Source organism: Taudactylus pleione, unplaced genomic scaffold, assembly GCF_031769625.1.
Source record: "Taudactylus pleione unplaced genomic scaffold, aTauple2 ptg001125l, whole genome shotgun sequence".
In the NCBI taxonomy this organism is placed as follows: domain Eukaryota; kingdom Metazoa; phylum Chordata; class Amphibia; order Anura; family Myobatrachidae; genus Taudactylus; species Taudactylus pleione.
The window spans coordinates 600,328-622,494 of NW_028285526.1; the positions used below are offsets into that span (position 1 = coordinate 600,328).

The window sequence follows — 22,167 nt, forward strand, 5'->3', positions numbered from 1 at the left end:
CATACACACAAGAGAGAACAGCGTATTGGCAATTAATAAAGTCACTATTGTAATAATAATTGTTACTAAATATAGAAACAAATGGAATAAACAAAAACACCAGTTGTTTCCCCTTTATAAATGTTTTACTGCAGGAGTCAAATCAGTAATGAGAACAGACGGGAGCAAGAACATCGCCGCAGCGCTAAGGATTTACGTACTATCAGCCAATCAGAGGCAAAGAGATAGCGCTACAGAGTATCACACCATCACTGCGTATTGTTGCTCCAGCCCTTGCAACAGAGGCCCTGATTCAGAGCCGGACGCTGTGACAGAGCGCTCGCTCTGAATCAAGACCGTCCTGCTCTTTTTTTAGAGCGGCCTCTTGGCCGCTCGCATAGCTGTGGGTGCCGACCCACAGGTACAACGAGCAGCCAAAAAGATGGTTGCGATTGTCAAGACCATCGCGACCATCGGGCTTGCGACGAGACCCTTGTGGTAGGGTCTCGTTGCCGCAAGCCCTGGAGTGCTTTTGGCTCTATCAGAGCCAAAAGCACTCCCACTGACATCACTGGTGATGTCAGTGGGGCCGGCCCCAGACGGTAGGCGTTCCCATAGGAACGCCTCCGTCTGGGCAGCCACGCCCCCGGCACACCCACCAAAGGGGGCGTGCTGTCACTCAACATCAACAGCACGCCCCCTTTGTAGCGAGACACGGAGCGACGGCTTGCCCGACCCTATCCGGGTCTCGCGCATGCGCATGACGGAGCCGCCTCCATCGTGCGCATGTGCACTACCCCAACATCGACCCGCTTGCGAGTGCTCATGAGCGGGTCTGAATTAGGCCCACATAGTCCTTGTAAAAGGTGAGCATGCACCCACATCTAATTAGGCCGCACTTAGCACGCCATTACTGTATTGTACTGTATGTCCGCCGCGCTCCGCCTCACAGGGAGTAAGGAGATGCTAGTCAGCAATACCCCAAAAAAACAATATATTTTGGTCCACGTGCACAGTAATAATTACACCCGTATATAAAGCGGAGACCGATCATAGTGGCTGATATAGTAAATATGTGACTGGAATATATAATAAAGGACACTGTGGTCATCAGCCAATGAACCCTGACAACCCTAAAGTTTGGTTGTCCTATATCGGAGCTTTGTGGTTCTTTCCAAAGTGCACACAGTACTGTTAGATTGCGGCCCCCTGGGGTCTACGGATGGGATTTCACCAAAATCATCCCCATATTTCCATCCTGGCAGACCATGTCTTCTCTACTATTTCTGCAAGGTGTAGCTTACTCTAACACCTGTCAGGCCTTACGGTGGTGAAATGCGTCAGATGCATGTTACCTGAATGACAGGAGATATCTATAACTTGGTGATACATAGCTGCCAGCCCAATTCCAGGGTTCTTGCTGCTGTGCAGGGTGACTTTTCAAGCTCGCCCCCGAGTCTGATATGAACTCAAGGGCCACCGTACACATACATCTAACACTGCCAAGTGCCATTATCCATCTCACCATGTCAGCGCCTGGCCAGGCTGAGCCTTATAAAATATGAATATATTCTATAGTTCACTTCCCCTGCTAGTCTAATAAGAGCGGATACATTGTAAATCTATAGAGCAGGGACTTCAATACGGCTGTAATAGCTTTAGCTCTCTCTCTCTTATTACAATGGTAAAATGATTTTCTCTCTGTCAGGTGTAGAAAGGGGCATCGTATATACCAGGGGTTGCAGCAAGTATACATCTACATAATCCGTAACGCAGACTGACGTGCTGGATCCAGGCCACCTGGGAAATCTAGGTGACGGTCCCGGAATGTATACATTTATGTGTAGCAGGCAGAGTGCGGAGAGATTAAATACGTTTTGTATTATTGCTGTGATATAAGGAGCAGGAGCGCGGTGTCAGGCTGAAATGTCAGGGAAGTCGTTAGGAGAAATGCCAGAGTGTAGCAATAAACATGATGAGAAAGTCACCGCGGGCTAATGGATTCCGCTAAGCAGATGAAAGGATCGGCGATACGCAGTGCTCTATGTAACCGGCGCAGGACAAGCTGCTCGCTGCTCGTTAGAAGTGTCATTTCTTCTAATAACATCCAGGGCAGGACATTACCTCCGGGAAGATACAATCAGTGCTACATACATGACGCGGCCTGTGGCTCATGTACAAGTCCCCAAACCAGGCACCGTGCGCCACACCAGAACCCATGCCCTGCGGACCAGCGCATTGCGTCTCACCAGTCTCCTCTGACTGTAACTGGCAGCAGCAACACTAAATAACCGCGTGCTACAAGCGATCGTACGCTGGGAAGAACGCACCTGATAAAGTGCCCATCACACCCATCATTAACTCTCATACCACACAGCTCATAAGGGAAAATGATGAACTCCACACTGAAGATAGGGACCAGTGATCCCTATCTTCTGATCCATTCACAGCGCCTCAGTAGGGTTACCATACCAGAAGTAGAGCAGATCATTACAAATAGCTGTAAAATATGGGGCAGGGGCTGCCTGGCCTCAGTGCATGTAGTATATGGAAGACAGATGCCAATTATCTACTTCATACTGCCCTGGTACCCCTACTCATACTGCCCTGGTATCCCTATTCATACTGCCCTGGTACCCCTACTCATACTGCGCTGGTATCCCTATTCATACTGCCCTGGTATCCCTATTCATACTGCCCTGGTACCCCTATTCATACTGCCCTGGTATCCCTACTCATACTGCCCTGGTATCCCTACTCATACTGCCCTGGTACCCCTATTCATACTGCCGTGGTACCTCTATTCATACTGCCCTGGTACTTCTATTCATACTGCCCTGGTATCCCTATTCATACTGCCCTGTTACTCCTATTCATACTGCCCTGTTACTTCTATTCATACTGCCCTGGTATCCCTATTCATACTGCCCTGGTATCCCTATTCATACTGCCCTGGTATCCCTATTCATACTGCCCTGGCACCCCTATTCATACTGCCCTGGTACCCCTATTCATACTGCCCTGGTACCCCTACTCATACTGCCCTGGTACCCCTACTCATACTGCCCTGGTATCCCTACTCATACCGCCCTGGTATCCCTACTCATACCGCCCTGGTACCACTATTCATACTGCCCTGGTATCCCCATTCATACTGCCCTGGTATCCCCATTCATACTGCCCTGTTACCCCTATTCATACTACCCTGGTACCCCTATTCATACTGCCCTGGTATCCCTACTCATACTGCCCTGGTATCCCTACTCATACTGCCCTGGTATCCCTACTCATACTGCCCTGGTATCCCCATTCATACTGCCCTTTTATCCCCATTCATACTGCCCTGGTACCCCTATTCATACTGCCCTGGTACCCCTATTCATACTGCCCTGGTACCCCTATTCATACTGCCCTGGCACCCCTATTCATACTGCCCTGGCACCCCTATTCATACTGCCCTGGTACCCCTATTCATACTGCCCTGGTACCCCTATTCATACTGCCCTGGTACCCCTATTCATACTGCCCTGGTAGCTCTATTCATACTGCCCTGGTATCCCTATTCATACTGCCCTGGTACCCCTATTCATACTGCCCTGGTACCTCTATTCATACTGCCCTGGTATCCCCATTCATACTGCCCTGGTATCCCCATTCATACTGCCCTGGTATCCCCATTCATACTGCCATGGTACTCCTATTCATACTGCCCTGGTACCCCTATTCATACTGCCCTGGTACCCCTATTCATACTGCCCTGGTACCCCTATTCATACTGCCCTGGTACCTCTATTCATACTGCCCTGGTATCCCTATTCATACTGCCCTGGTATCCCCATTCATACTGCCCTGGTATCCCCATTCATACTGCCCTGGTATCCCTACTCATACTGCCCTGGTATCCCTATTCATACTGTCGTGCTATCCCCATTCATACTGGCCAGGTATCCCTATTAATACTGCCCTGGTATCCCTATTCATACTGCAGTGCTATCCCCATTCATACTGCCCTGGAACCCCTATTCACACTGCCCTGGAACCCCTATTCACACTGCCCTGGTATCCATATTCATACTGCCCTGGTACCCCTATTCATACTGCCCTGGTATCCCTATATTCGTACTACCCTGGTACCCCTATTCGTACTGCCCTGGTACCCCTATTCGTACTGCCCTGGTACCCCTATTCGTACTGCCCTGGTACCCCCATTCGTACTGCCCTGGTACCCCCATTCATACTGCCCTGGTATCCCTATTCATACTGCCCTTGTACCCCTATTCATACTGCCCTGGTACCCCTATTCATACTGCCCTGGTACCCCTACTCATACTGCCCTGGTACCCCTACTCATACTGCCCTGGTACCCCTACTCATACTGCCCTGGTATCCCTACTTATACTGCCCTGGTACCCCTATTCATACTGCCCTGGTACCGCTATTCATACTGCCCTGGTACCCCTATTCATACTGCCCTGGTACCTCTATTCATACTGCCCTGGTATCCCTATTCATACTGCCCTGGTATCCCCATTCATACTGCCCTGGTATCCCCATTCATACTGCCATGGTATCCCCATTCATACTGCCCTGGTATCCCTATTCATACTGTCATGCTATCCCCATTCATACTGTCGTGCTATCCCTATTCATACTGCCCTGGTATCCCTATTCATACTGCCCTGGTATCCTTATTCATACTGCCCTGGCATCCTTATTCATACTGTCGTGCTATCCCTATTCATACTGTCGTGCTATCCCTATTCATACTGCCCTGTTACCCCTATTCATACTGCCCTGGTATCCTTATTCATACTGTCGTGCTATCCGTATTCATACTGCCCTGGTATCCCCTATTCATACTGCCCTGGTATCCCTATTCATACTGCCCTGGTATCCCCATTCATACTCCCTGGTATCCCTATTCGTACTTCCCTGGTACCCCTATTCGTACTGCCCTGGTACCCCTATTCATACTGCCCTGGTATCCCCATTCATACTGCCCTGGTATCCCTATTCATACTGCCCTGGTACCCCTATTCATACTGCCCTGGTATCCTTATTCATACTGCCCTGGTACCCCTATTCGTACTTCCCTGGTACCCCTATTCGTACTGCCCTGGTACCCCTATTCATACTGCCCTGGTATCCCTATTCATACTGCCCTGGTATCCCTATTCATACTGCCCTGGTACCCCTATTCATACTGCCCTGGTATCCCTACTCATACTGCCCTGGTACCCCTACTCATACTGCCCTGGTATCCCTACTCATACTGCCCTGGTATCCCTACTCATACTGCCCTGGTATCCCTACTCATACTGCCCTGGTACCCCTATTCATACTGCCCTGGTACCCCTATTCATACTGCCCTGGTATCCCCATTCATTCTTCCCTGGTATCCCTATTCATACTGCGCTGGTATCCCTATTCGTACTGCCCTGGTACCCCTATTCATACTGCCCTGGTATCCCTATTCGTACTGCCCTGGTACCCCTATTCGTACTGCCCTGGTACCTCTATTCATACTGCCCTGGTACCCCTATTCATACTGCCCTGGTATCCCTATTCATACTGCCCTGGTACCCGTATTCATACTGCCCTGGTACCCGTATTCATACTGCCCTGGTATCCCTATTCATACTGTCCTGGTATCCCTATTCATACTGCCCTGGTACCCCTATTCATACTGCCCTACCCTTATTCATACTGCCCTGGTATCCCTATTCATACTGCCCTGGCACCCCTATTCATACTTCCCTGGTACCCCTATTCATACTGCCCTGGTACCCCTAGAAATAAGCGGGGCCCAATGCTCTTATAGCAGCACTGATTTTCTATACCGTGTATGTTGCGCTCACTGCCTTCCCCGCTGCCGGACGGAGCACAATAACACGATGTATTTCCTTGGATTCTGTGCACAGAAAAACTCACTAAAATGAAATAAAAAAAAACACACCAGTATTTTACTTTACTGCTCATCCTGAAACAGAAACACGGGGGAGAAATGTCGCTTTGAGGGGAATTTCTGCTTAAATTGTGCGAAGATCTGACTAAGACCGGAGAAGAAATCTACATGACCAATAAGTCGTCATAGCTGTAACAGGAGCGTCGTTAGCAAACCTTTTATCATGTATTTGCTAAGGTTAAGGAATCGTTTAAAATGCTAATTAAGTCCAACAGCCTGTGAACAAATGGTCTCTTGACAAAATGCAAAATGCTGTTCACAAAAATCTGCAAAGTTCATGCGGCTGGAGAAGGCATGTGTGTGTCACTTAGCGGAGAGATGAATGTGCTGCTGGCACGCGGGTGACTTTGTCCCTCTGACCTGCCATGGGCCGCTGCTCACTATCTGCCCATTCATTCTCTGTAACTACAACAGTATTTGTTCTGACACTTTAATTAAAATACGACCACTACCTCCTCGTCCTGAGGATCTAAGGGCCGGGTGTCAGAGAAGGTAGCTGTGTGCCGGGGAGCACCCGAGGGCGCTACTTATTACATATAGAGGAGACCGAGGGCTCTGCGAGCAATACGTCATGGCTGCCCGGGCTCTCTGCGGTCACAGCTGCCCTAACAGCGCCACGTGACGCCCTGGGCCTCATTACCCACATAACTGCAGAGGCATCACCCAGCTTCGCTGCTTGGTCGCTGTACCACACAAATACAATTATGCCATGGAAACACAATGAGAAGATACACAACGTAAATAGGAAAACACTGAATAAAATGGGAAATTATGGGGAGCGGTTGTGCCCTGCTCACCGTCACCCCCATAATGGCTACTAATCTATGACACAGCAATTTGAGCTAATTTAAAGGGCATCAGTGGGTGTAGTTTACAAGCTGGAGTGCGGCATCAGTGGGTGTGGTTTACAACCTGGAGTGCGGCATCAGTGGGTGTGGTTTACAACCTGGAGTGCGGCATCAGTGGGTGTGGTTTACAACCTGGAGTGTGGCATCAGTGGGTGTGGTTTACAACCTGGAGTGTGGCATCAGTGGGTGTGGTTTACAAGCTGGAGTTCGGCATCAGTGGGTGTGGTTTACAACAAGGAGTGCGGCATCAGTGGGTGTGGTTTACAACAAGGAGTGCGGCCTCAGTGGGTGTGGTTTACAACCTGGAGTGCGGCCTCAGTGGGTGTGGTTTACAACCTGGAGTGCGGCATCAGTGGGTGTGGTTTACAACCTGGAGCGTGGCATCAGTGGCTGTGGTTTACAACCTGGAGCGCGGCATCAGTGGGTGTGGTTTACAACCAGGAGTGCGGCATCAGTGGGTGTGGTTTACAGCAAGGAGTGCGGCATCGGTGGGTGTGGTTTACAGCAAGGAGTGTGGCATCAGTGGGTGTGGTTTACAACAAGGAGTGTGGCATCAGTGGGTGTGGTTTACATTGCATCAGTGGGTGTGGCTTACATCAGGGAGTGCGGCATCAGTGGGTGTGGTTTACAACAAGGAGTGTGGCATCGGTGGGTGTGGTTTACAAACAATGAGTGTGGCATCAGTGGGTGTGGTTTACAGCAAGGAGTGCGGCATCAGTGGGTGTGGTTATAGGTAATACATGCATTAGTGGGCTTGGTTATAAATAAGGGATGCAGTATTAATGGGTGTGATCATGGGTGACTGATGCAGCATTAGAGGGTGTGGTTATAGTGAAGTGATGCAGCATTAGAGGGTGTGGTTATAGTGAAGTGATGCAGCATTAGAGGGTGTGGTTATAGTGAAGTGATGCAGCATTAGAGGGTGTGGTTATAGTGAAGTGATGCAGCATTAGAGGGTGTGGTTATAGTGAAGTGATGCAGCATTAGAGGGTGTGGTTATAGTGAAGTGATGCAGCATTAGAGGGTGTGGTTATAGTGAAGTGATGCAGCATTAGAGGGTGTGGTTATAGTGAAGTGATGCAGCATTAGAGGGTGTGGTTATAGTGAAGTGATGCAGCATTAGAGGGTGTGGTTATAGTGAAGTGATGCAGCATTAGAGGGTGTGGTTATAGTGAAGTGATGCAGCATTAGAGGGTGTGGTTATAGTGAAGTGATGCAGCATTAGAGGGTGTGGTTATAGTGAAGTGATGCAGCATTAGAGGGTGTGGTTATAGTGAAGTGATGCAGCATTAGAGGGTGTGGTTATAGTGAAGTGATGCAGCATTAGAAGGTGTGGTTATAGTGAAGTGATGCAGCATTAGTAGTTCTGTATAAACTATGCAGCATTACTGGATGTGGTTCTAGTTAAGGGATGCAGAATTTGTGCATTAATGGGTGTGGTTATGAATAAGACATTCATTAGTGGGTGTGGTTATAGGTAAGACATGCATTAGTGGGTGTGGTTATGGTAAGACAGGCAGTATTAGTGAGTGTGAGTATAGGTAAGGTATGTAACATTAGTGGGTGTGGTTATGGTAAGACAGGCAGTATTAGTGGGTGTGGCTATAGGCAAAACATGCATTAGTGGGTGTGGTTATGGGTGAGACATGCATTTTAGTGGGCGTGGTTATGAATAAGGGATGCAGTGCTAGTGAGTGTGAGTATAGGTAAGGCATGCATAAGTAGGTGTGGTTATGGGTAAGGCAGGCAGCATTAGTGGGTGTGGTTATGGGTAAGGCAGGCAGTATTAGTGGGTGTGGTTATGGGTAAGGCAGGCAGCATTAGTGGGTGTGGTTATGGGTAAGACATGCAGTATTAGTGGGTGTGGTTATGGGTAAGGCAGGCAGTATTAGTGGGTGTGGTTATGGGTAAAGCATGCAGTATTAGTGGGTGTGGTTATGGGTAAAGCATGCAGTATTAGTGGGTGTGGTTAATAGTAGGTGTGGTTATAGGTAAGACATGCAGTATTAGTGGGTGTGGTTATGGGTAAGGCAGGCAGTATTAGTGGGTGTGGTTATGGGTAAGGCAGGCAGTATTAGGGGGTGTGGTTATGGTTAAGGCAGGCATTATTAGTGGGTGTGGTTATGGGTAAGGCATGCAGTATTAGTGGGTGTGGTTATGGGTAAGGCAGGCAGTATTAGTGGGTGTGGTTATGGGTAAGGCATGCAGTATTAGTGAATGTGGTTATGGGTAAAGCATGCAGTATTAGTGGGTGCGGTTATGAGTAAGGCAGGCAGTATTAGTGGGTGTGGTTATGGGTAAGGCAGGCAGTATTAGTGGGTGTGGTTATGGGTAAGGCAGGCAGTATTAGTGGGTGTGGTTATGGGTAAGACATGCAGTATTAGTGGGTGTGGTTATGGGTAAGACATGCAGTATTAGTGGGTGTGGTTATGGGTAAGGCAGGCAGTATTAGTGGGTGTGGTTATGGGTAAGGCAGGCAGTATTAGTGGGTGTGGTTATGGGTAAGGCAGGCAGTATTAGTGGGTGTGGTTATGGGTAAGGCAGGCAGTATTAGTGGGTGTGGTTATGGGTAAGGCAGGCAGTATTAGTGGGTGTGGTTATGGGTAAGGCAGGCAGTATTAGTGGGTGTGGTTATGGGTAAGGCAGGCAGTATTAGTGGGTGTGGTTATGGGTAAGGCAGGCAGTATTAGTGGGTGTGGTTATGGGTAAGGCAGGCAGTATTAGTGGGTGTGGTTATGGGTAAGTCATGCCGTATTAGTGGGTGTGGTTATGGGTAAGGCAGGCAGTATTAGTGGGTGTGGTTATGGTTAAGGCAGGCATTATTAGTGGGTGTGGTTATGGGTAAGGCAGGCAGTATTAGTGGGTGCTGTTATAGGTAAGGCAGGCAGTATTAGTGGGTGTGGTTATAGGTAAGACAGGCAGTATTAGTGGGTGTGGTTACGGGTAAGGCATGCAGTATTAGTGGGTGTTGTTATGGATAAGGCAGGCAGTATTAGTAGGTGTGGTTATAGGTAAGACATGCAGTATTAGTGGGTGTTATGGGTAAGACAGGCAGTATTAGTGGGTGTGGTTATGGGTAAGGCACGCAGTATTAGTGGGTGTGGTTATAGGTAAGACAGGCAGTATTAGTAGGTGTGATTATAGGTAAGGCATGCAGTATTAGTGGGTGTTGTTATGGGTAAGGCAGGCAGTATTAGTGGGTGTGGTTATGGGTAAGGCATGCAGTATTAGTGGGTGTGGTTATGGGTAAGGTAGGCAGTATTAGTGGGTGTGGTTATGGGTAAGGCAGGTAGCATTAGTGGGTGTGGTTATAGGTAAGACATGCAGTATTAGTGGGTGTGGTTATGGGTAAGGTAGGCAGTATTAGTGGGTATTAGTGGGTGTAGTTATGGGTAAGGCAGGTAGCATTAGTGAGTGTGGTTATAAGTAAAGGATGAAGTATTAGTGGGTGTGGTTATACGTAAGGGATGCAGCATTAGATTATGTGTTTCTGGGTAAGGGATACGTATACAAATAAATTCTGCTATGGTAAGCTGTGGCTACACAGAAGCTACATAGATAGACGCAACTAACTTGCCCTCCAATAAGTGTAGCTTGCAAGTTGCAGTGCCCTGGGAAGGGAAAGGGGGGGGGGGGGGGTTACGGGGGAATTAGAGCGATAATACATATATGACGCAGGACTAACAGGCTCCCGGATCCTCCATTCTCGTGTTTACTTGCAGCTTGGGAGCATAAGTTTGAGGCCACTGCTGCCTGGTTCAATATTTATCCCCTCTTATATTAAAGCACAAACCCTGTACTGTAACCACATTGCTTCTCACCTTCCCCAGCATCTAGTGTGAACAGCTTCCGTATTACCGGTTCTAGGTCCTCTCTGGCCGTTGTCTTCACCGAGGAACACGTGAGATGGACTAGATCTGTAATCGGAACATGACAACAGGTCATATTACCAACGGCAATAAGTTTATCATGCAGAAAACCTATGTAGTAGAACAATTATATCAGGGAGATACGTCATGATTCCACATTGCACTGACTGGTAGACATAAAAATGGAACGACGCGTAACACCTGTATACGGAACGGCCTGTGGTCGATATAACAGATAAATGGACAAGCGACAGGTTGTCCAAGTCTCATGTGCAGAATATAATATGCAAATAATGTACAACACTAACTCAGGACATGAAAAGCCGAGAAATTATAAATATAATTAAAGTTCTATTTTCTAGGTGTTGCTTTCCTATAATCCTTAATGTGATTCCTCATTAAGCGACGGGAGGTAACAATACTGAAAGGAATGAGGCTCGCAGCGATGTAACCCTATCACGTGTAATTATCTGAAGCGACACACAACAAATGCAAACATCAGTTCACTTCTACAAAGGGACGTTCTGACGGCCACTGGGTAATCAAAGGACACTTTATGCCGGCAAAGACTTTGCTATACAACTTCCATAAACTTTTAATGAACTGAATTTTTTCTTTATCGTGGGAGATCAAAGTCCTAACAAGGTACAATCTCCTTTTCATGTTTAATAATAATTAGTCTCATCTGGTTTGGTGTGGTAATCTGATCGTATCCTCAGACAGTCGGGCCTGTGTATTCTGTAACCTGACAATTATCCCATCCAGTGACACGCGGTGCGGGGCAGGCCGTCCAATGGGGGTCTCACAAGAGCAGCCCCCTTTATTCGCTTCCAAGCATCGAGAACAATAGAATTTTTAAGTCCCCAAAAATAACAATAAAAAGGAGCTATTCTGTGGGGACAACGTGCGGATATTTTACCTCTCCTCTGCCAACTAACCAACCTTTCAAAGATGCATTTCTAACCGATAAACCGCGTTCACAGCGAGCATCGACGCTGATAACTGAAGGCTGCGCTGCCTTGAGGGCTGGGGACAATGGCTGCCTCCTCCGAGCACGTTGCACTATTTGCATTGTGACGGACACTTAAATAAATAATGTCATCCCAGGTTTTACGGCTGTACTTTACGGGCCCCGCCAAAGCTTATTCACATGTGTATCTTTTAATCAAATTCCTTAACAGATGAGAATCACCTCGTTAAAAAGGAAACATTAAGGTAGACTAATTGATTTAAAATAGGTTTTATAGATTTTTGCTTCAGTCGGTTATAAAATCATCAAAGCTCCCGTCATTTAATTTCAATATAAGCCTTTCTATTCTCGTTTAGGATGTGACGGACTCGTAAAAGCTCATCACTGTACGTTCTGATTTTAGCTGATTTACTTAGGTGGCGCGGCATTAGTTACAGCGCTTGCCAGCATTTGTCTGCAGGTAATTCTCCTGGGAGGAAGAGAGATGAGGCGCGCTACATGATTCCATCATTATGGTGGAGAATTTTAGGGCAAGTGAAGGAGTTTGGTTCCAGTCAGCTGGCGATACCGATTATCTGACTGTCATTTCTGCGCTGTGATCAAAAGCAAAGATGTATTTGTATATTTATCTTAAGCAATTGTTTGAAGGGGAAATCGCTCAGTCAGATCTCATTTGTTGCTAATGAAGTAAAAAAAACAACGAGCGGGGATTTATGGGACGCGGATTGCGGATGGGACAGAGGATACGCTCTCGGATGAATTCTTTGTGAAAACAGAGGATGGCGAGGAGGGGGCTGCGGGCCCCGTGAGGGATGGTCTGAGTGGCGACGAAGACAGGGAGCGCAATATCAATTTCTACTGTCCAAACTAACCCCAAAAATGTTAAATGATGAATGTTAAGGTAAAATATATTTCCATGCCCGCCCGTCACGCGCGCACGGACGTGGTTATTGGGCATCGCATGGCTGTGCGGGTACTGCAGCCAAACCTTTAAGGGCTGACGGTGCCCTCACCACCTGCCAAGGCCACATTGTGGGGACGATTCAGAGACAAACGCAGTGGCGCCCGTATGTGCGTCTATTGGCGGTCGCCCGCCTGTGGGGTTGTGCAAATGCTGCTATGAAGCCCTTCCCTGGAATACAGTTGTGCATCAGAAGGTGCAGGGTTCATAAACGCGGAAATACCGTTTAGTGCGTCTTGAAATGCCACCGCCGTTCGCACCATTGAAGCTTGCATTAGCCCCATGGCACGGGCAGTCTCTCCGGCCGCGTGCGGCCTCCTATGTGAGCAGCTCACCATCTCTGCACGCAAACGTTTTCATCGACGCACCTGCAGCACTCTCATAACATGCCTAGAATACGGACCATCGCCGTGCGTGCGCCGACATCTCCCTGTACATTTTCAACACAATTTTGAGACCGTGCACTTCCTGCACGCCTCAATTGCAGCTCCGAGTCTGTGCGCACGCTACCTGGATAAATATGCAGCGGCAACACAGACGCACGTGCAAAAGAAAACAATCGCTCCGCTGCATCCGACATAGGCAGTGGGGGCGACTCGTTTGTAAATAACACTTAAACAGATATTAACATGTTTTTTTTAAAATACAGTAAACTTATTTCTTTGTCTTTGTCTTATTGACTAGGAAAGACTATGGGCCTGATTCAGAGGCGCACGCTATTTGCGTGCGCGCGCTCTGAATCAGGGCATCCCTTTGTTTTAAAATTCCGGCCTCCAGGCCGCTCGCACAGCTGTGGGTGACCACCCACAGCTTGTGCGAGCAGCCTGGCGATGGTTGCGATTATCGCGACCATCGGCATTGCGAGAAGACCCTTGTGGTCGGGTCTCAGCACACGCAATTCCAAGTGGACGTCCTGCACTAATAGAGCCGGAAGTCCACTACTGACATCACGAGTGATGTCAGTAAGACCGCCCACAAACGGCAGGTATTCCTTCGGGAACGCCCCCATTTGTTCAGCCACCCCCCCTCCCCGCAGCTGTCGATGTTGATCGACAGCTCGCCCCATTTTGTTGCGAGCCCCGGAGCGAGTGATTTCTCACTCGCTACGGGGCCTGCGCACGCATGTGCTCACTGGGCCACCATCAACCCACTTGCGAGCGCAATGCGCTCGCAAGCGGTTCTGAATCAGACCTTGTGTGCGCAGGACTGTCTATAGCGACCGCGGCCATGTGTCACACGTATGACGGCTTCTTCTCCTGATTATACAGGTGTAATCTGACCACCCCATGTAAAACAAAATGTGTGCAAAATTATATCCCCCCAAAATAAAATATTTGTTCCACACGTTTAAAACTTTGACTTTAAAAAAAAAAAAGCAACTTTAATTCTTAAGTTTCGGTTATGACCGGAATTGGGGGGCGGGACATGAGAGGATGTAAGATATTTGTGTTTGGGGCTGGAATTTGGCGTGAGGAAAAGTCGCGGCCGCTGCATCGCGGCACTTTGTATACAGATTCAGACTCCGTTGCGCACAGATGTACAAATGCTGCATATTAATCAGTGCAGCCTCGTGAACGCTTTATTGCAGCCACTTGCGACTAAGACGCAATAAAGATGCTCAGCGTAAGCCGAGCCGCACGGGACCTGGCGCCCCGAGAAGGGCTGTTTGGCACAACTGCGGCAACAGTGTATAAGGACACATCTGTCAGAGAATGTCTGTCTGAGGGCTTCATAAATGGCTCTATTTGTGCTCGTTAGGTCTTTCCATGAAATGACTCATTAATTAAAACTTCTTTGGAACAGGAAGTAGACACACATCCGTCCCCTCCAGGCTTTGTGCGGTATGGTGATTACTGGCAAGTTCCTGGTGACTGTTACTTTCCATACAAACCAAAATGTCCTAAAGGCACAATTCCACATAGCGATAATACTAATCGTGCAATCGCTCAGTAATCGTGCACTTTTATGTCGGAAACGACCAGCGATGCGCGCTCCTGCTGGTCGTTTCCGACATCGATCATCGCCTGAAAATGATGTACAAGCTGACGATAACGTTAGGTTGAGCATGGTAGTGGATGATTGATGAGCCTGCACTGAACGTTCCGTGTATTCACAGCACAGACTGTGAAACTACAGCACAATTACAATGTTGCAATCGTGCAGTCGTTTTGAAGTCTGCAAGTGGATGTGCGCCTTTAACTAAACAAGTCTTTGTGGTGTACAGTGCCTAACAAGGACAAGGTGACCAAGGCGAAGGCTGTTATAGGGGATTTCCAGGCCTTTGCTACAAAACGACGATACCCATTGGCTGTCGCCTTATGATAGAAATACAATAGTTACAATGAGGGCAACATATGTTTAGCTGAAGCAGAATCCATATTTTATTTTTAGCAAGTGGGTGTGAAAAGAAACATGACTCTAATGAGATCTTAGGGCCTGGACAGGTTATCATTTCTTAAGGTGCCCACACACATACCGACTTGCTCCCAATCAGCCAATGTACACGATTTCCCCTGAACTCTCCCTGAACTCTCCCCAGGCAGCTCCCCGGCAGTCGTGGTCACGATTTGGAGTTAAAAATGTCCAATCTGACTAAAGATCTATCTTGCAGCCAATGCATTGTATCCCAGATTGGCTAATCTGCCCTACAGCACGTCAGATCTGAAGATGCAATGTACGACGAGCGGGGACGCGCATCGGCATCGTGATCAAGTGTAGAAACTCACGATTTGGCCATTTTTTACATGATCTGTCGTCACGATTCATCGAAATTGGCCAAATTGGATGAAAAGTCGGTATGTGTGTGGGCACCTTAAGAACATCCTGAGACCATTCATGTGTGGGGTTGCTTCTCAGCCAAGGGAGTGGGATCACTCACAATTTTGCCTAAGAACACAGCCATGAATAAAGAATGGTACCAAAACATCCTCCAAGAGCAACTTCTCCCAACCATCCAAGAACAGTTTGGTGATGAGCAATGCCTTTTCCAGCTTGATGGAGCACCTTGCCATAAGGTAAAAGTGATAGCTAAGTGGCTCGGGGAACAAAACATCAACATTTTAGGTCCATGGCCAGGAAACTTCCCAGACCTTAATCCCATTGAGAACTTGTGGTCAATCCTCAAGAGGCGGCTGTACAAACAAAAACCCACAAATTATGACAAACTCCAAGCATTGATTAGGTAAGAATGGGCGGCCATCAGTCAGTATGTGGCCCAGAAGGTGAGTGACAGCTGCCAGGGCGAATTGCAGAGGTCTTGAAAAAGAAGGGTCAACACTGCAAATATTCACTCTCTGCATAAACTTAATGTAATTGTCAAAAAAAGCCTCTGACACTTATGTAATGCTGTAATGTTACCTCAGTATACCATAGTAACATCTGACACTTATGTAATGCTGTAATGTTACCTCAGTATACCATAGTAACATCTGACACTTATGTAATGCTGTAATGTTACCTCAGTATACCATAGTAACATCTGACACTTGTGTCATGCTGTAATGTTACCTCAGTATACCATAGTAACATCTGACACTTATGTAATGCTGTAATGTTACCTCAGTATACCATAGTAACATCTGACACTTATGTAATGCTGTAATGTTACCTCAGTATACCATAGTAACATCTGACACTTATGTAATGCTGTAATGTTACCTCAGTATACCATAGTAACATCTGACACTTATGTAATGCTGTAATGTCACCTCAGTATACCATAGTAACATCTGACACTTATGTAATGCTGTAATGTTACCTCAGTATACCATAGTAACATCTGACACTTATGTAATGCTGTAATGTCACCTCAGTATACCATAGTAACATCTGACACTTATGTAATGCTGTAATGTTACCTCAGTATACCATAGTAACATCTGACACTTATGTAATGCTGTAATGTTACATCAGTATACCATAGTAACATCTGACACTTATGTAATGCTGTAATGTTACCTCAGTATACCATAGTAACATCTGACACTTATGTAATGCTGTAATGTTACTTCAGTATACCATAGCAACATCTGACACTTATGTCATGCTACCTCAGTATACCATAGTAACATCTGATACTTATGTAATGCTGTAATGTTACATCAGTATACCATAGTAACATCTGACACTTATGTAATGCTGTAATGTTACCTCAGTATACCATAGTAACATCTGACACTTATGTAATGCTGTAATGTTACTTCAGTATACCATAGCAACATCTGACACTTATGTAATGCTGTAATGTTACTTCAGTATACCATAGTAACATCTGACACTTATATAATGCTGTAATGTTACCTCAGTATACCATAGTAACATCTGACACTTATGTAATGCTGTAATGTTACCTCAGTATATCATAGTAACATCTGACACTTATGTAATGCTGTAATGTTACCTCAGTATACCATAGTAACATCTGACACTTATGTACTACTGTAATTGTACCTCAGTATACCATAGTAACATCTGACACTTATGTAATGCTGTAATGTTACCTCAGTATACCATAGTAACATCTGACACTTATGTAATGCTGCAATGTTACCTCAGTATACCATAGTAACATCTGACACTTATGTAATGCTGTAATGTTACCTCAGTATACCATAGTAACATCTGACACTTATGTAATGCTGTAATGTCACCTCAGTATACCATAGTAACATCTGACACTTATGTAATGCTGTAATGTTACCTCAGTATACCATAGTAACATCTGACACTTATGTAATGCTGTAATGTCACCTCAGTATACCATAGTAACATCTGACACTTATGTAATGCTGTAATGTTACCTCAGTATACCATAGTAACATCTGACACTTATGTAATGCTGTAATGTTACATCAGTATACCATAGTAACATCTGACACTTATGTAATGCTGTAATGTTACCTCAGTATACCATAGTAACATCTGACACTTATGTAATGCTGTAATGTCACCTCAGTATACCATAGTAACATCTGACACTTATGTAATGCTGTAATGTTACCTCAGTATACCATAGTAACATCTGACACTTATGTAATGCTGTAATGTCACCTCAGTATACCATAGTAACATCTGACACTTATGTAATGCTGTAATGTTACCTCAGTATACCATAGTAACATCTGACACTTATGTAATGCTGTAATGTTACATCAGTATACCATAGTAACATCTGACACTTATGTAATGCTGTAATGTTACCTCAGTATACCATAGTAACATCTGACACTTATGTAATGCTGTAATGTTACTTCAGTATACCATAGCAACATCTGACACTTATGTCATGCTACCTCAGTATACCATAGTAACATCTGATACTTATGTAATGCTGTAATGTTACATCAGTATACCATAGTAACATCTGACACTTATGTAATGCTGTAATGTTACCTCAGTATACCATAGTAACATCTGACACTTATGTAATGCTGTAATGTTACTTCAGTATACCATAGCAACATCTGACACTTATGTAATGCTGTAATGTTACTTCAGTATACCATAGTAACATCTGACACTTATATAATGCTGTAATGTTACCTCAGTATACCATAGTAACATCTGACACTTATGTAATGCTGTAATGTTACCTCAGTATATCATAGTAACATCTGACACTTATGTAATGCTGTAATGTTACCTCAGTATACCATAGTAACATCTGACACTTATGTAATACTGTAATTGTACCTCAGTATACCATAGTAACATCTGACACTTATGTAATGCTGTAATGTTACCTCAGTATACCATAGTAACATCTGACACTTATGTAATGCTGCAATGTTACCTCAGTATACCATAGTAACATCTGACACTTATGTAATGCTGTAATGTTACCTCAGTATACCATAGTAACATCTGACACTTATGTAATGCTGTAATGTCACCTCAGTATACCATAGTAACATCTGACACTTATGTAATGCTGTAATGTTACCTCAGTATACCATAGTAACATCTGACACTTATGTAATGCTGTAATGTCACCTCAGTATACCATAGTAACATCTGACACTTATGTAATGCTGTAATGTTACCTCAGTATACCATAGTAACATCTGACACTTATGTAATGCTGTAATGTTACATCAGTATACCATAGTAACATCTGACACTTATGTAATGCTGTAATGTTACCTCAGTATACCATAGTAACATCTGACACTTATGTAATGCTGTAATGTTACTTCAGTATACCATAGCAACATCTGACACTTATGTCATGCTACCTCAGTATACCATAGTAACATCTGATACTTATGTAATGCTGTAATGTTACCTCAGTATACCATAGTAACATCTGACACTTATGTAATGCTGTAATGTTACCTCAGTATACCATAGTAACATCTGATACTTATGTAATGCTGTAATGTTACCTCAGTATACCATAGTAACATCTGACACTTATGTAATGCTGTAATGTTACATCAGTATACCATAGTAACATCTGACACTTATGTAATGCTGTAATGTTACCTCAGTATACCATAGTAACATCTGACACTTATGTAATGCTGTAATGTTACTTCAGTATACCATAGCAACATCTGACACTTATGTAATGCTGTAATGTTACTTCAGTATACCATAGTAACATCTGACACTTATATAATGCTGTAATGTTACCTCAGTATACCATAGTAACATCTGACACTTATGTAATGCTGTAATGTTACCTCAGTATATCATAGTAACATCTGACACTTATGTAATGCTGTAATGTTACCTCAGTATACCATAGTAACATCTGACACTTATGTAATACTGTAATTGTACCTCAGTATACCATAGTAACATCTGACACTTATGTAATGCTGTAATGTTACCTCAGTATACCATAGTAACATCTGACACTTATGTAATGCTGCAATGTTACCTCAGTATACCATAGTAACATCTGACACTTATGTAATGCTGTAATGTTACTTCAGTACACTGAAGCATCAAACTTTGTGAAAACCAATACTTTTGTCATTCTCAGAACTTTTGGCCATGGCTGTACATACATGCTTCTACACTTATGTGTGTGTTTCATATTCTTTCTACACCCATCTATATACATGTCACGGGTCATTCCTACACTCAGCTACAGTACACACGTCACACATCCTTTCTACACCCATTTGCACACTGGACACGGTATAAGTAATTTCCCAGTGGCACTTACATGTGTTTTTCATGCATGTGTTGGTGGCAGAGGAAAGCTCGGTCAGGTAAGCAGCGCTGTGTTCTCCTTCTTCCGGGGGAACCGTCAGTACAGAAATCTATAGATGGAACACAGGACGTTTCTCTTATTACTAAGCAGGGTGACAGTGCACAAACAGTGATGTAACAATGTGATGCCAACCTTAGACATTGCCCATTTTAAGGTATGGCGGGCAGTGTCGCTGGCTCCCATGCCCAGCATACGCTGCATTATAGATATGCATTTAGCTGGATTGCAGTAATTAATAAAGATTTTCCATGTGACATGGATGTACAGTATGTGTTCTCCTTTATTAAGCTGAGCAGCAGATACACACATTCATACACAATGACACGTATTTATTCCCAGACACCAGAAGAAATATTCATAAATATCCACAGCACATACATTCCCACGCTCACACACATACAGCCAGAGCCATTCGGAACTTGGAACACGCGTGACACAATGGAGAGCGGGCAGAGAGCGGCCTTTCCCGCTGTGCTGTAACACAGAGTTGGCATTGATACATATAACAGAAGCATTCTAGGTTGCAGAAGCATTCTAGCTAGCAGAAGCATTCTAGCTAACAGAAGCATTCTAGCTAACAGAAGCAGTCTAGCTAACAGAAGCATTCTAGCTAACAGAAGCATTCTAGAGGTGGTATTCAACTACTTTCGCATCTGTGGAAAATTTTCACCTCCCCGACTTTTCGCCGACATTGCGTGTTTTAGGCGCGGAAACTTATCGTGCGCGTCCCCGCTATTCACCGTAATCAATTCCAAACCACGTGAAAACGGCAAGCGGCAAATTCAGAACAGGTGAAAAGTGCTGTCGGAATTGAGGAAATCAGCCTGAACCCCCCAAAAAGATCCAGTAACATTGGGGATCAATGCAGATGTGCCCGAAAAGCCCTAATAAAGCTATTTTGGGTACTTAAGTTGTGTCAATTGCTTCTAATTAGCGTCTTTGCACAAGTGGTGTGCAAAGACGAAAATAAGTTTTTGGTGAAAATAAGTAGTCCTGACAAATTTGGGGTACTTGAAAATGGGTGCTAGCATATTTTTATGTCTCCAAAGTGAACTTTTAAAAAAACGTGAAAAACCACCCTCATGCATGCACCTGTAATCCCAAAAACACTTGGCCCCTCCTTACAGCATCCCAAGAAGTCTATTTCACGAGTTTTTATGCTTGTCCCCCCACTTTTTACTTCACCTCAAAAATGAAAGTACTTTTTTGGGATGTTCTTATGTTTTTTTTCCTGGGAATTTTTTACGCAGTTGTCCTTTGGGGAGACTGTCCCAAGGGTTCTGAGTGTTTTTCCCATGTCTGCACCCCAAAATAAAAATTTTGCACTTCTTTTCTCCTGCTATTCTTAGGTGAATCTTTTTCGCCTATTACATTGCATTGACTTTCCATGTAGGCGAAAACCGGCTGGAATTGAATTTGGAGATATGTTCCGACCACGCGAAAAGCCCCGATCAGCCTTTCGGTTCTAATTGAATATGGCCCCCAGGTAACAGAAGCATTCCAGGTAGCAGAAGCATTCTAGGTAACAGGAGCATTCTAGGTAGCAGAAGCATTCCAGGTAAGAGGAGCATTCCAGGTAAGAGGAGCATTCCAGGTAGCAGAAGCATTCCAGGTAAGAGGAGCATTCCAGGTAAGAGGAGCATTCCAGGTAAGAGGAGCATTCTAGGTAACAGGAGCATTCCAGGTAGCAGGAGCATTCTAGGTAGCAGAAGCATTCCAGGTAAGAGGAGCATTCCAAGTAAGAGGAGCATTCCAGGTAACAGGAGCATTCCAGGTAACAGGAGCATTCCAGGTAAGAGGAGCATTCCAGGTAAGAGGAGCATTCCAGGTAAGAGGAGCATTCCAGGTAAGAGGAGCATTCCAGGTAAGAGGAGCATTCCAGTTAACAGGAGCATTCTAGGTAACAGAAGGACGTTGGTTTCATCAGAACAATGTGGGCAGGAAATAAAAACCCGTCCAATTGGTTGCTATGGGTTACAGCACCTCGATGCTATCTAAACTGTATCACTGAATAAATCTATTGGAACTTGAACAAATAAAGAAACTTGAATGCTGAAATCTGGGACAGCACAAACGCACCAGACTTGTCTGCACAATACCAGCGTTTCCTACAGCATTAACCCATTAGTGCAAACAAAGCATCTGACCGGCACTAGGCGTCTACATACATGTTATCCTAAACAACCTTCAGAAATATGGCAGCACCACCAGTCCCAGCAGTGGGCAGACCTGTCCCCTCATCTGGATGTGGCACTGACAGCTTCACTTTATTATGATAAATCATTTAATAATATTTGCGAAAAATCCGTGTGCCAATTAAATTTCCGATGCCGTCAAAAACGTCAAATGAAAA

At 45.2% G+C, this 22,167-nt stretch overlaps 1 protein-coding gene across 3 annotated transcripts in view; it reads right to left on the bottom strand.

Annotated features, from left to right (window-relative positions):
* The window catches only part of CHM (CHM Rab escort protein), a 115,383-nt gene that overhangs the window by 12,400 nt on the left and 80,816 nt on the right, over window positions 1-22,167 (bottom strand). For 2 of the 3 annotated variants that reach the window (XM_088461923.1, XM_088461922.1), the window contains exons 12-14: window positions 19,767-19,863; window positions 10,614-10,709; window positions 5,820-5,909 (exon numbers count right to left, since the gene is read on the bottom strand). In XM_088461923.1, coding sequence (XP_088318049.1) covers window positions 5,820-5,909; window positions 10,614-10,709; window positions 19,767-19,863 — 283 coding nt within the window. The remainder of the gene's footprint in view (window positions 1-5,819; window positions 5,910-10,613; window positions 10,710-19,766; window positions 19,864-22,167) is intronic. The other variant, XM_088461924.1, reaches the window with a different exon arrangement.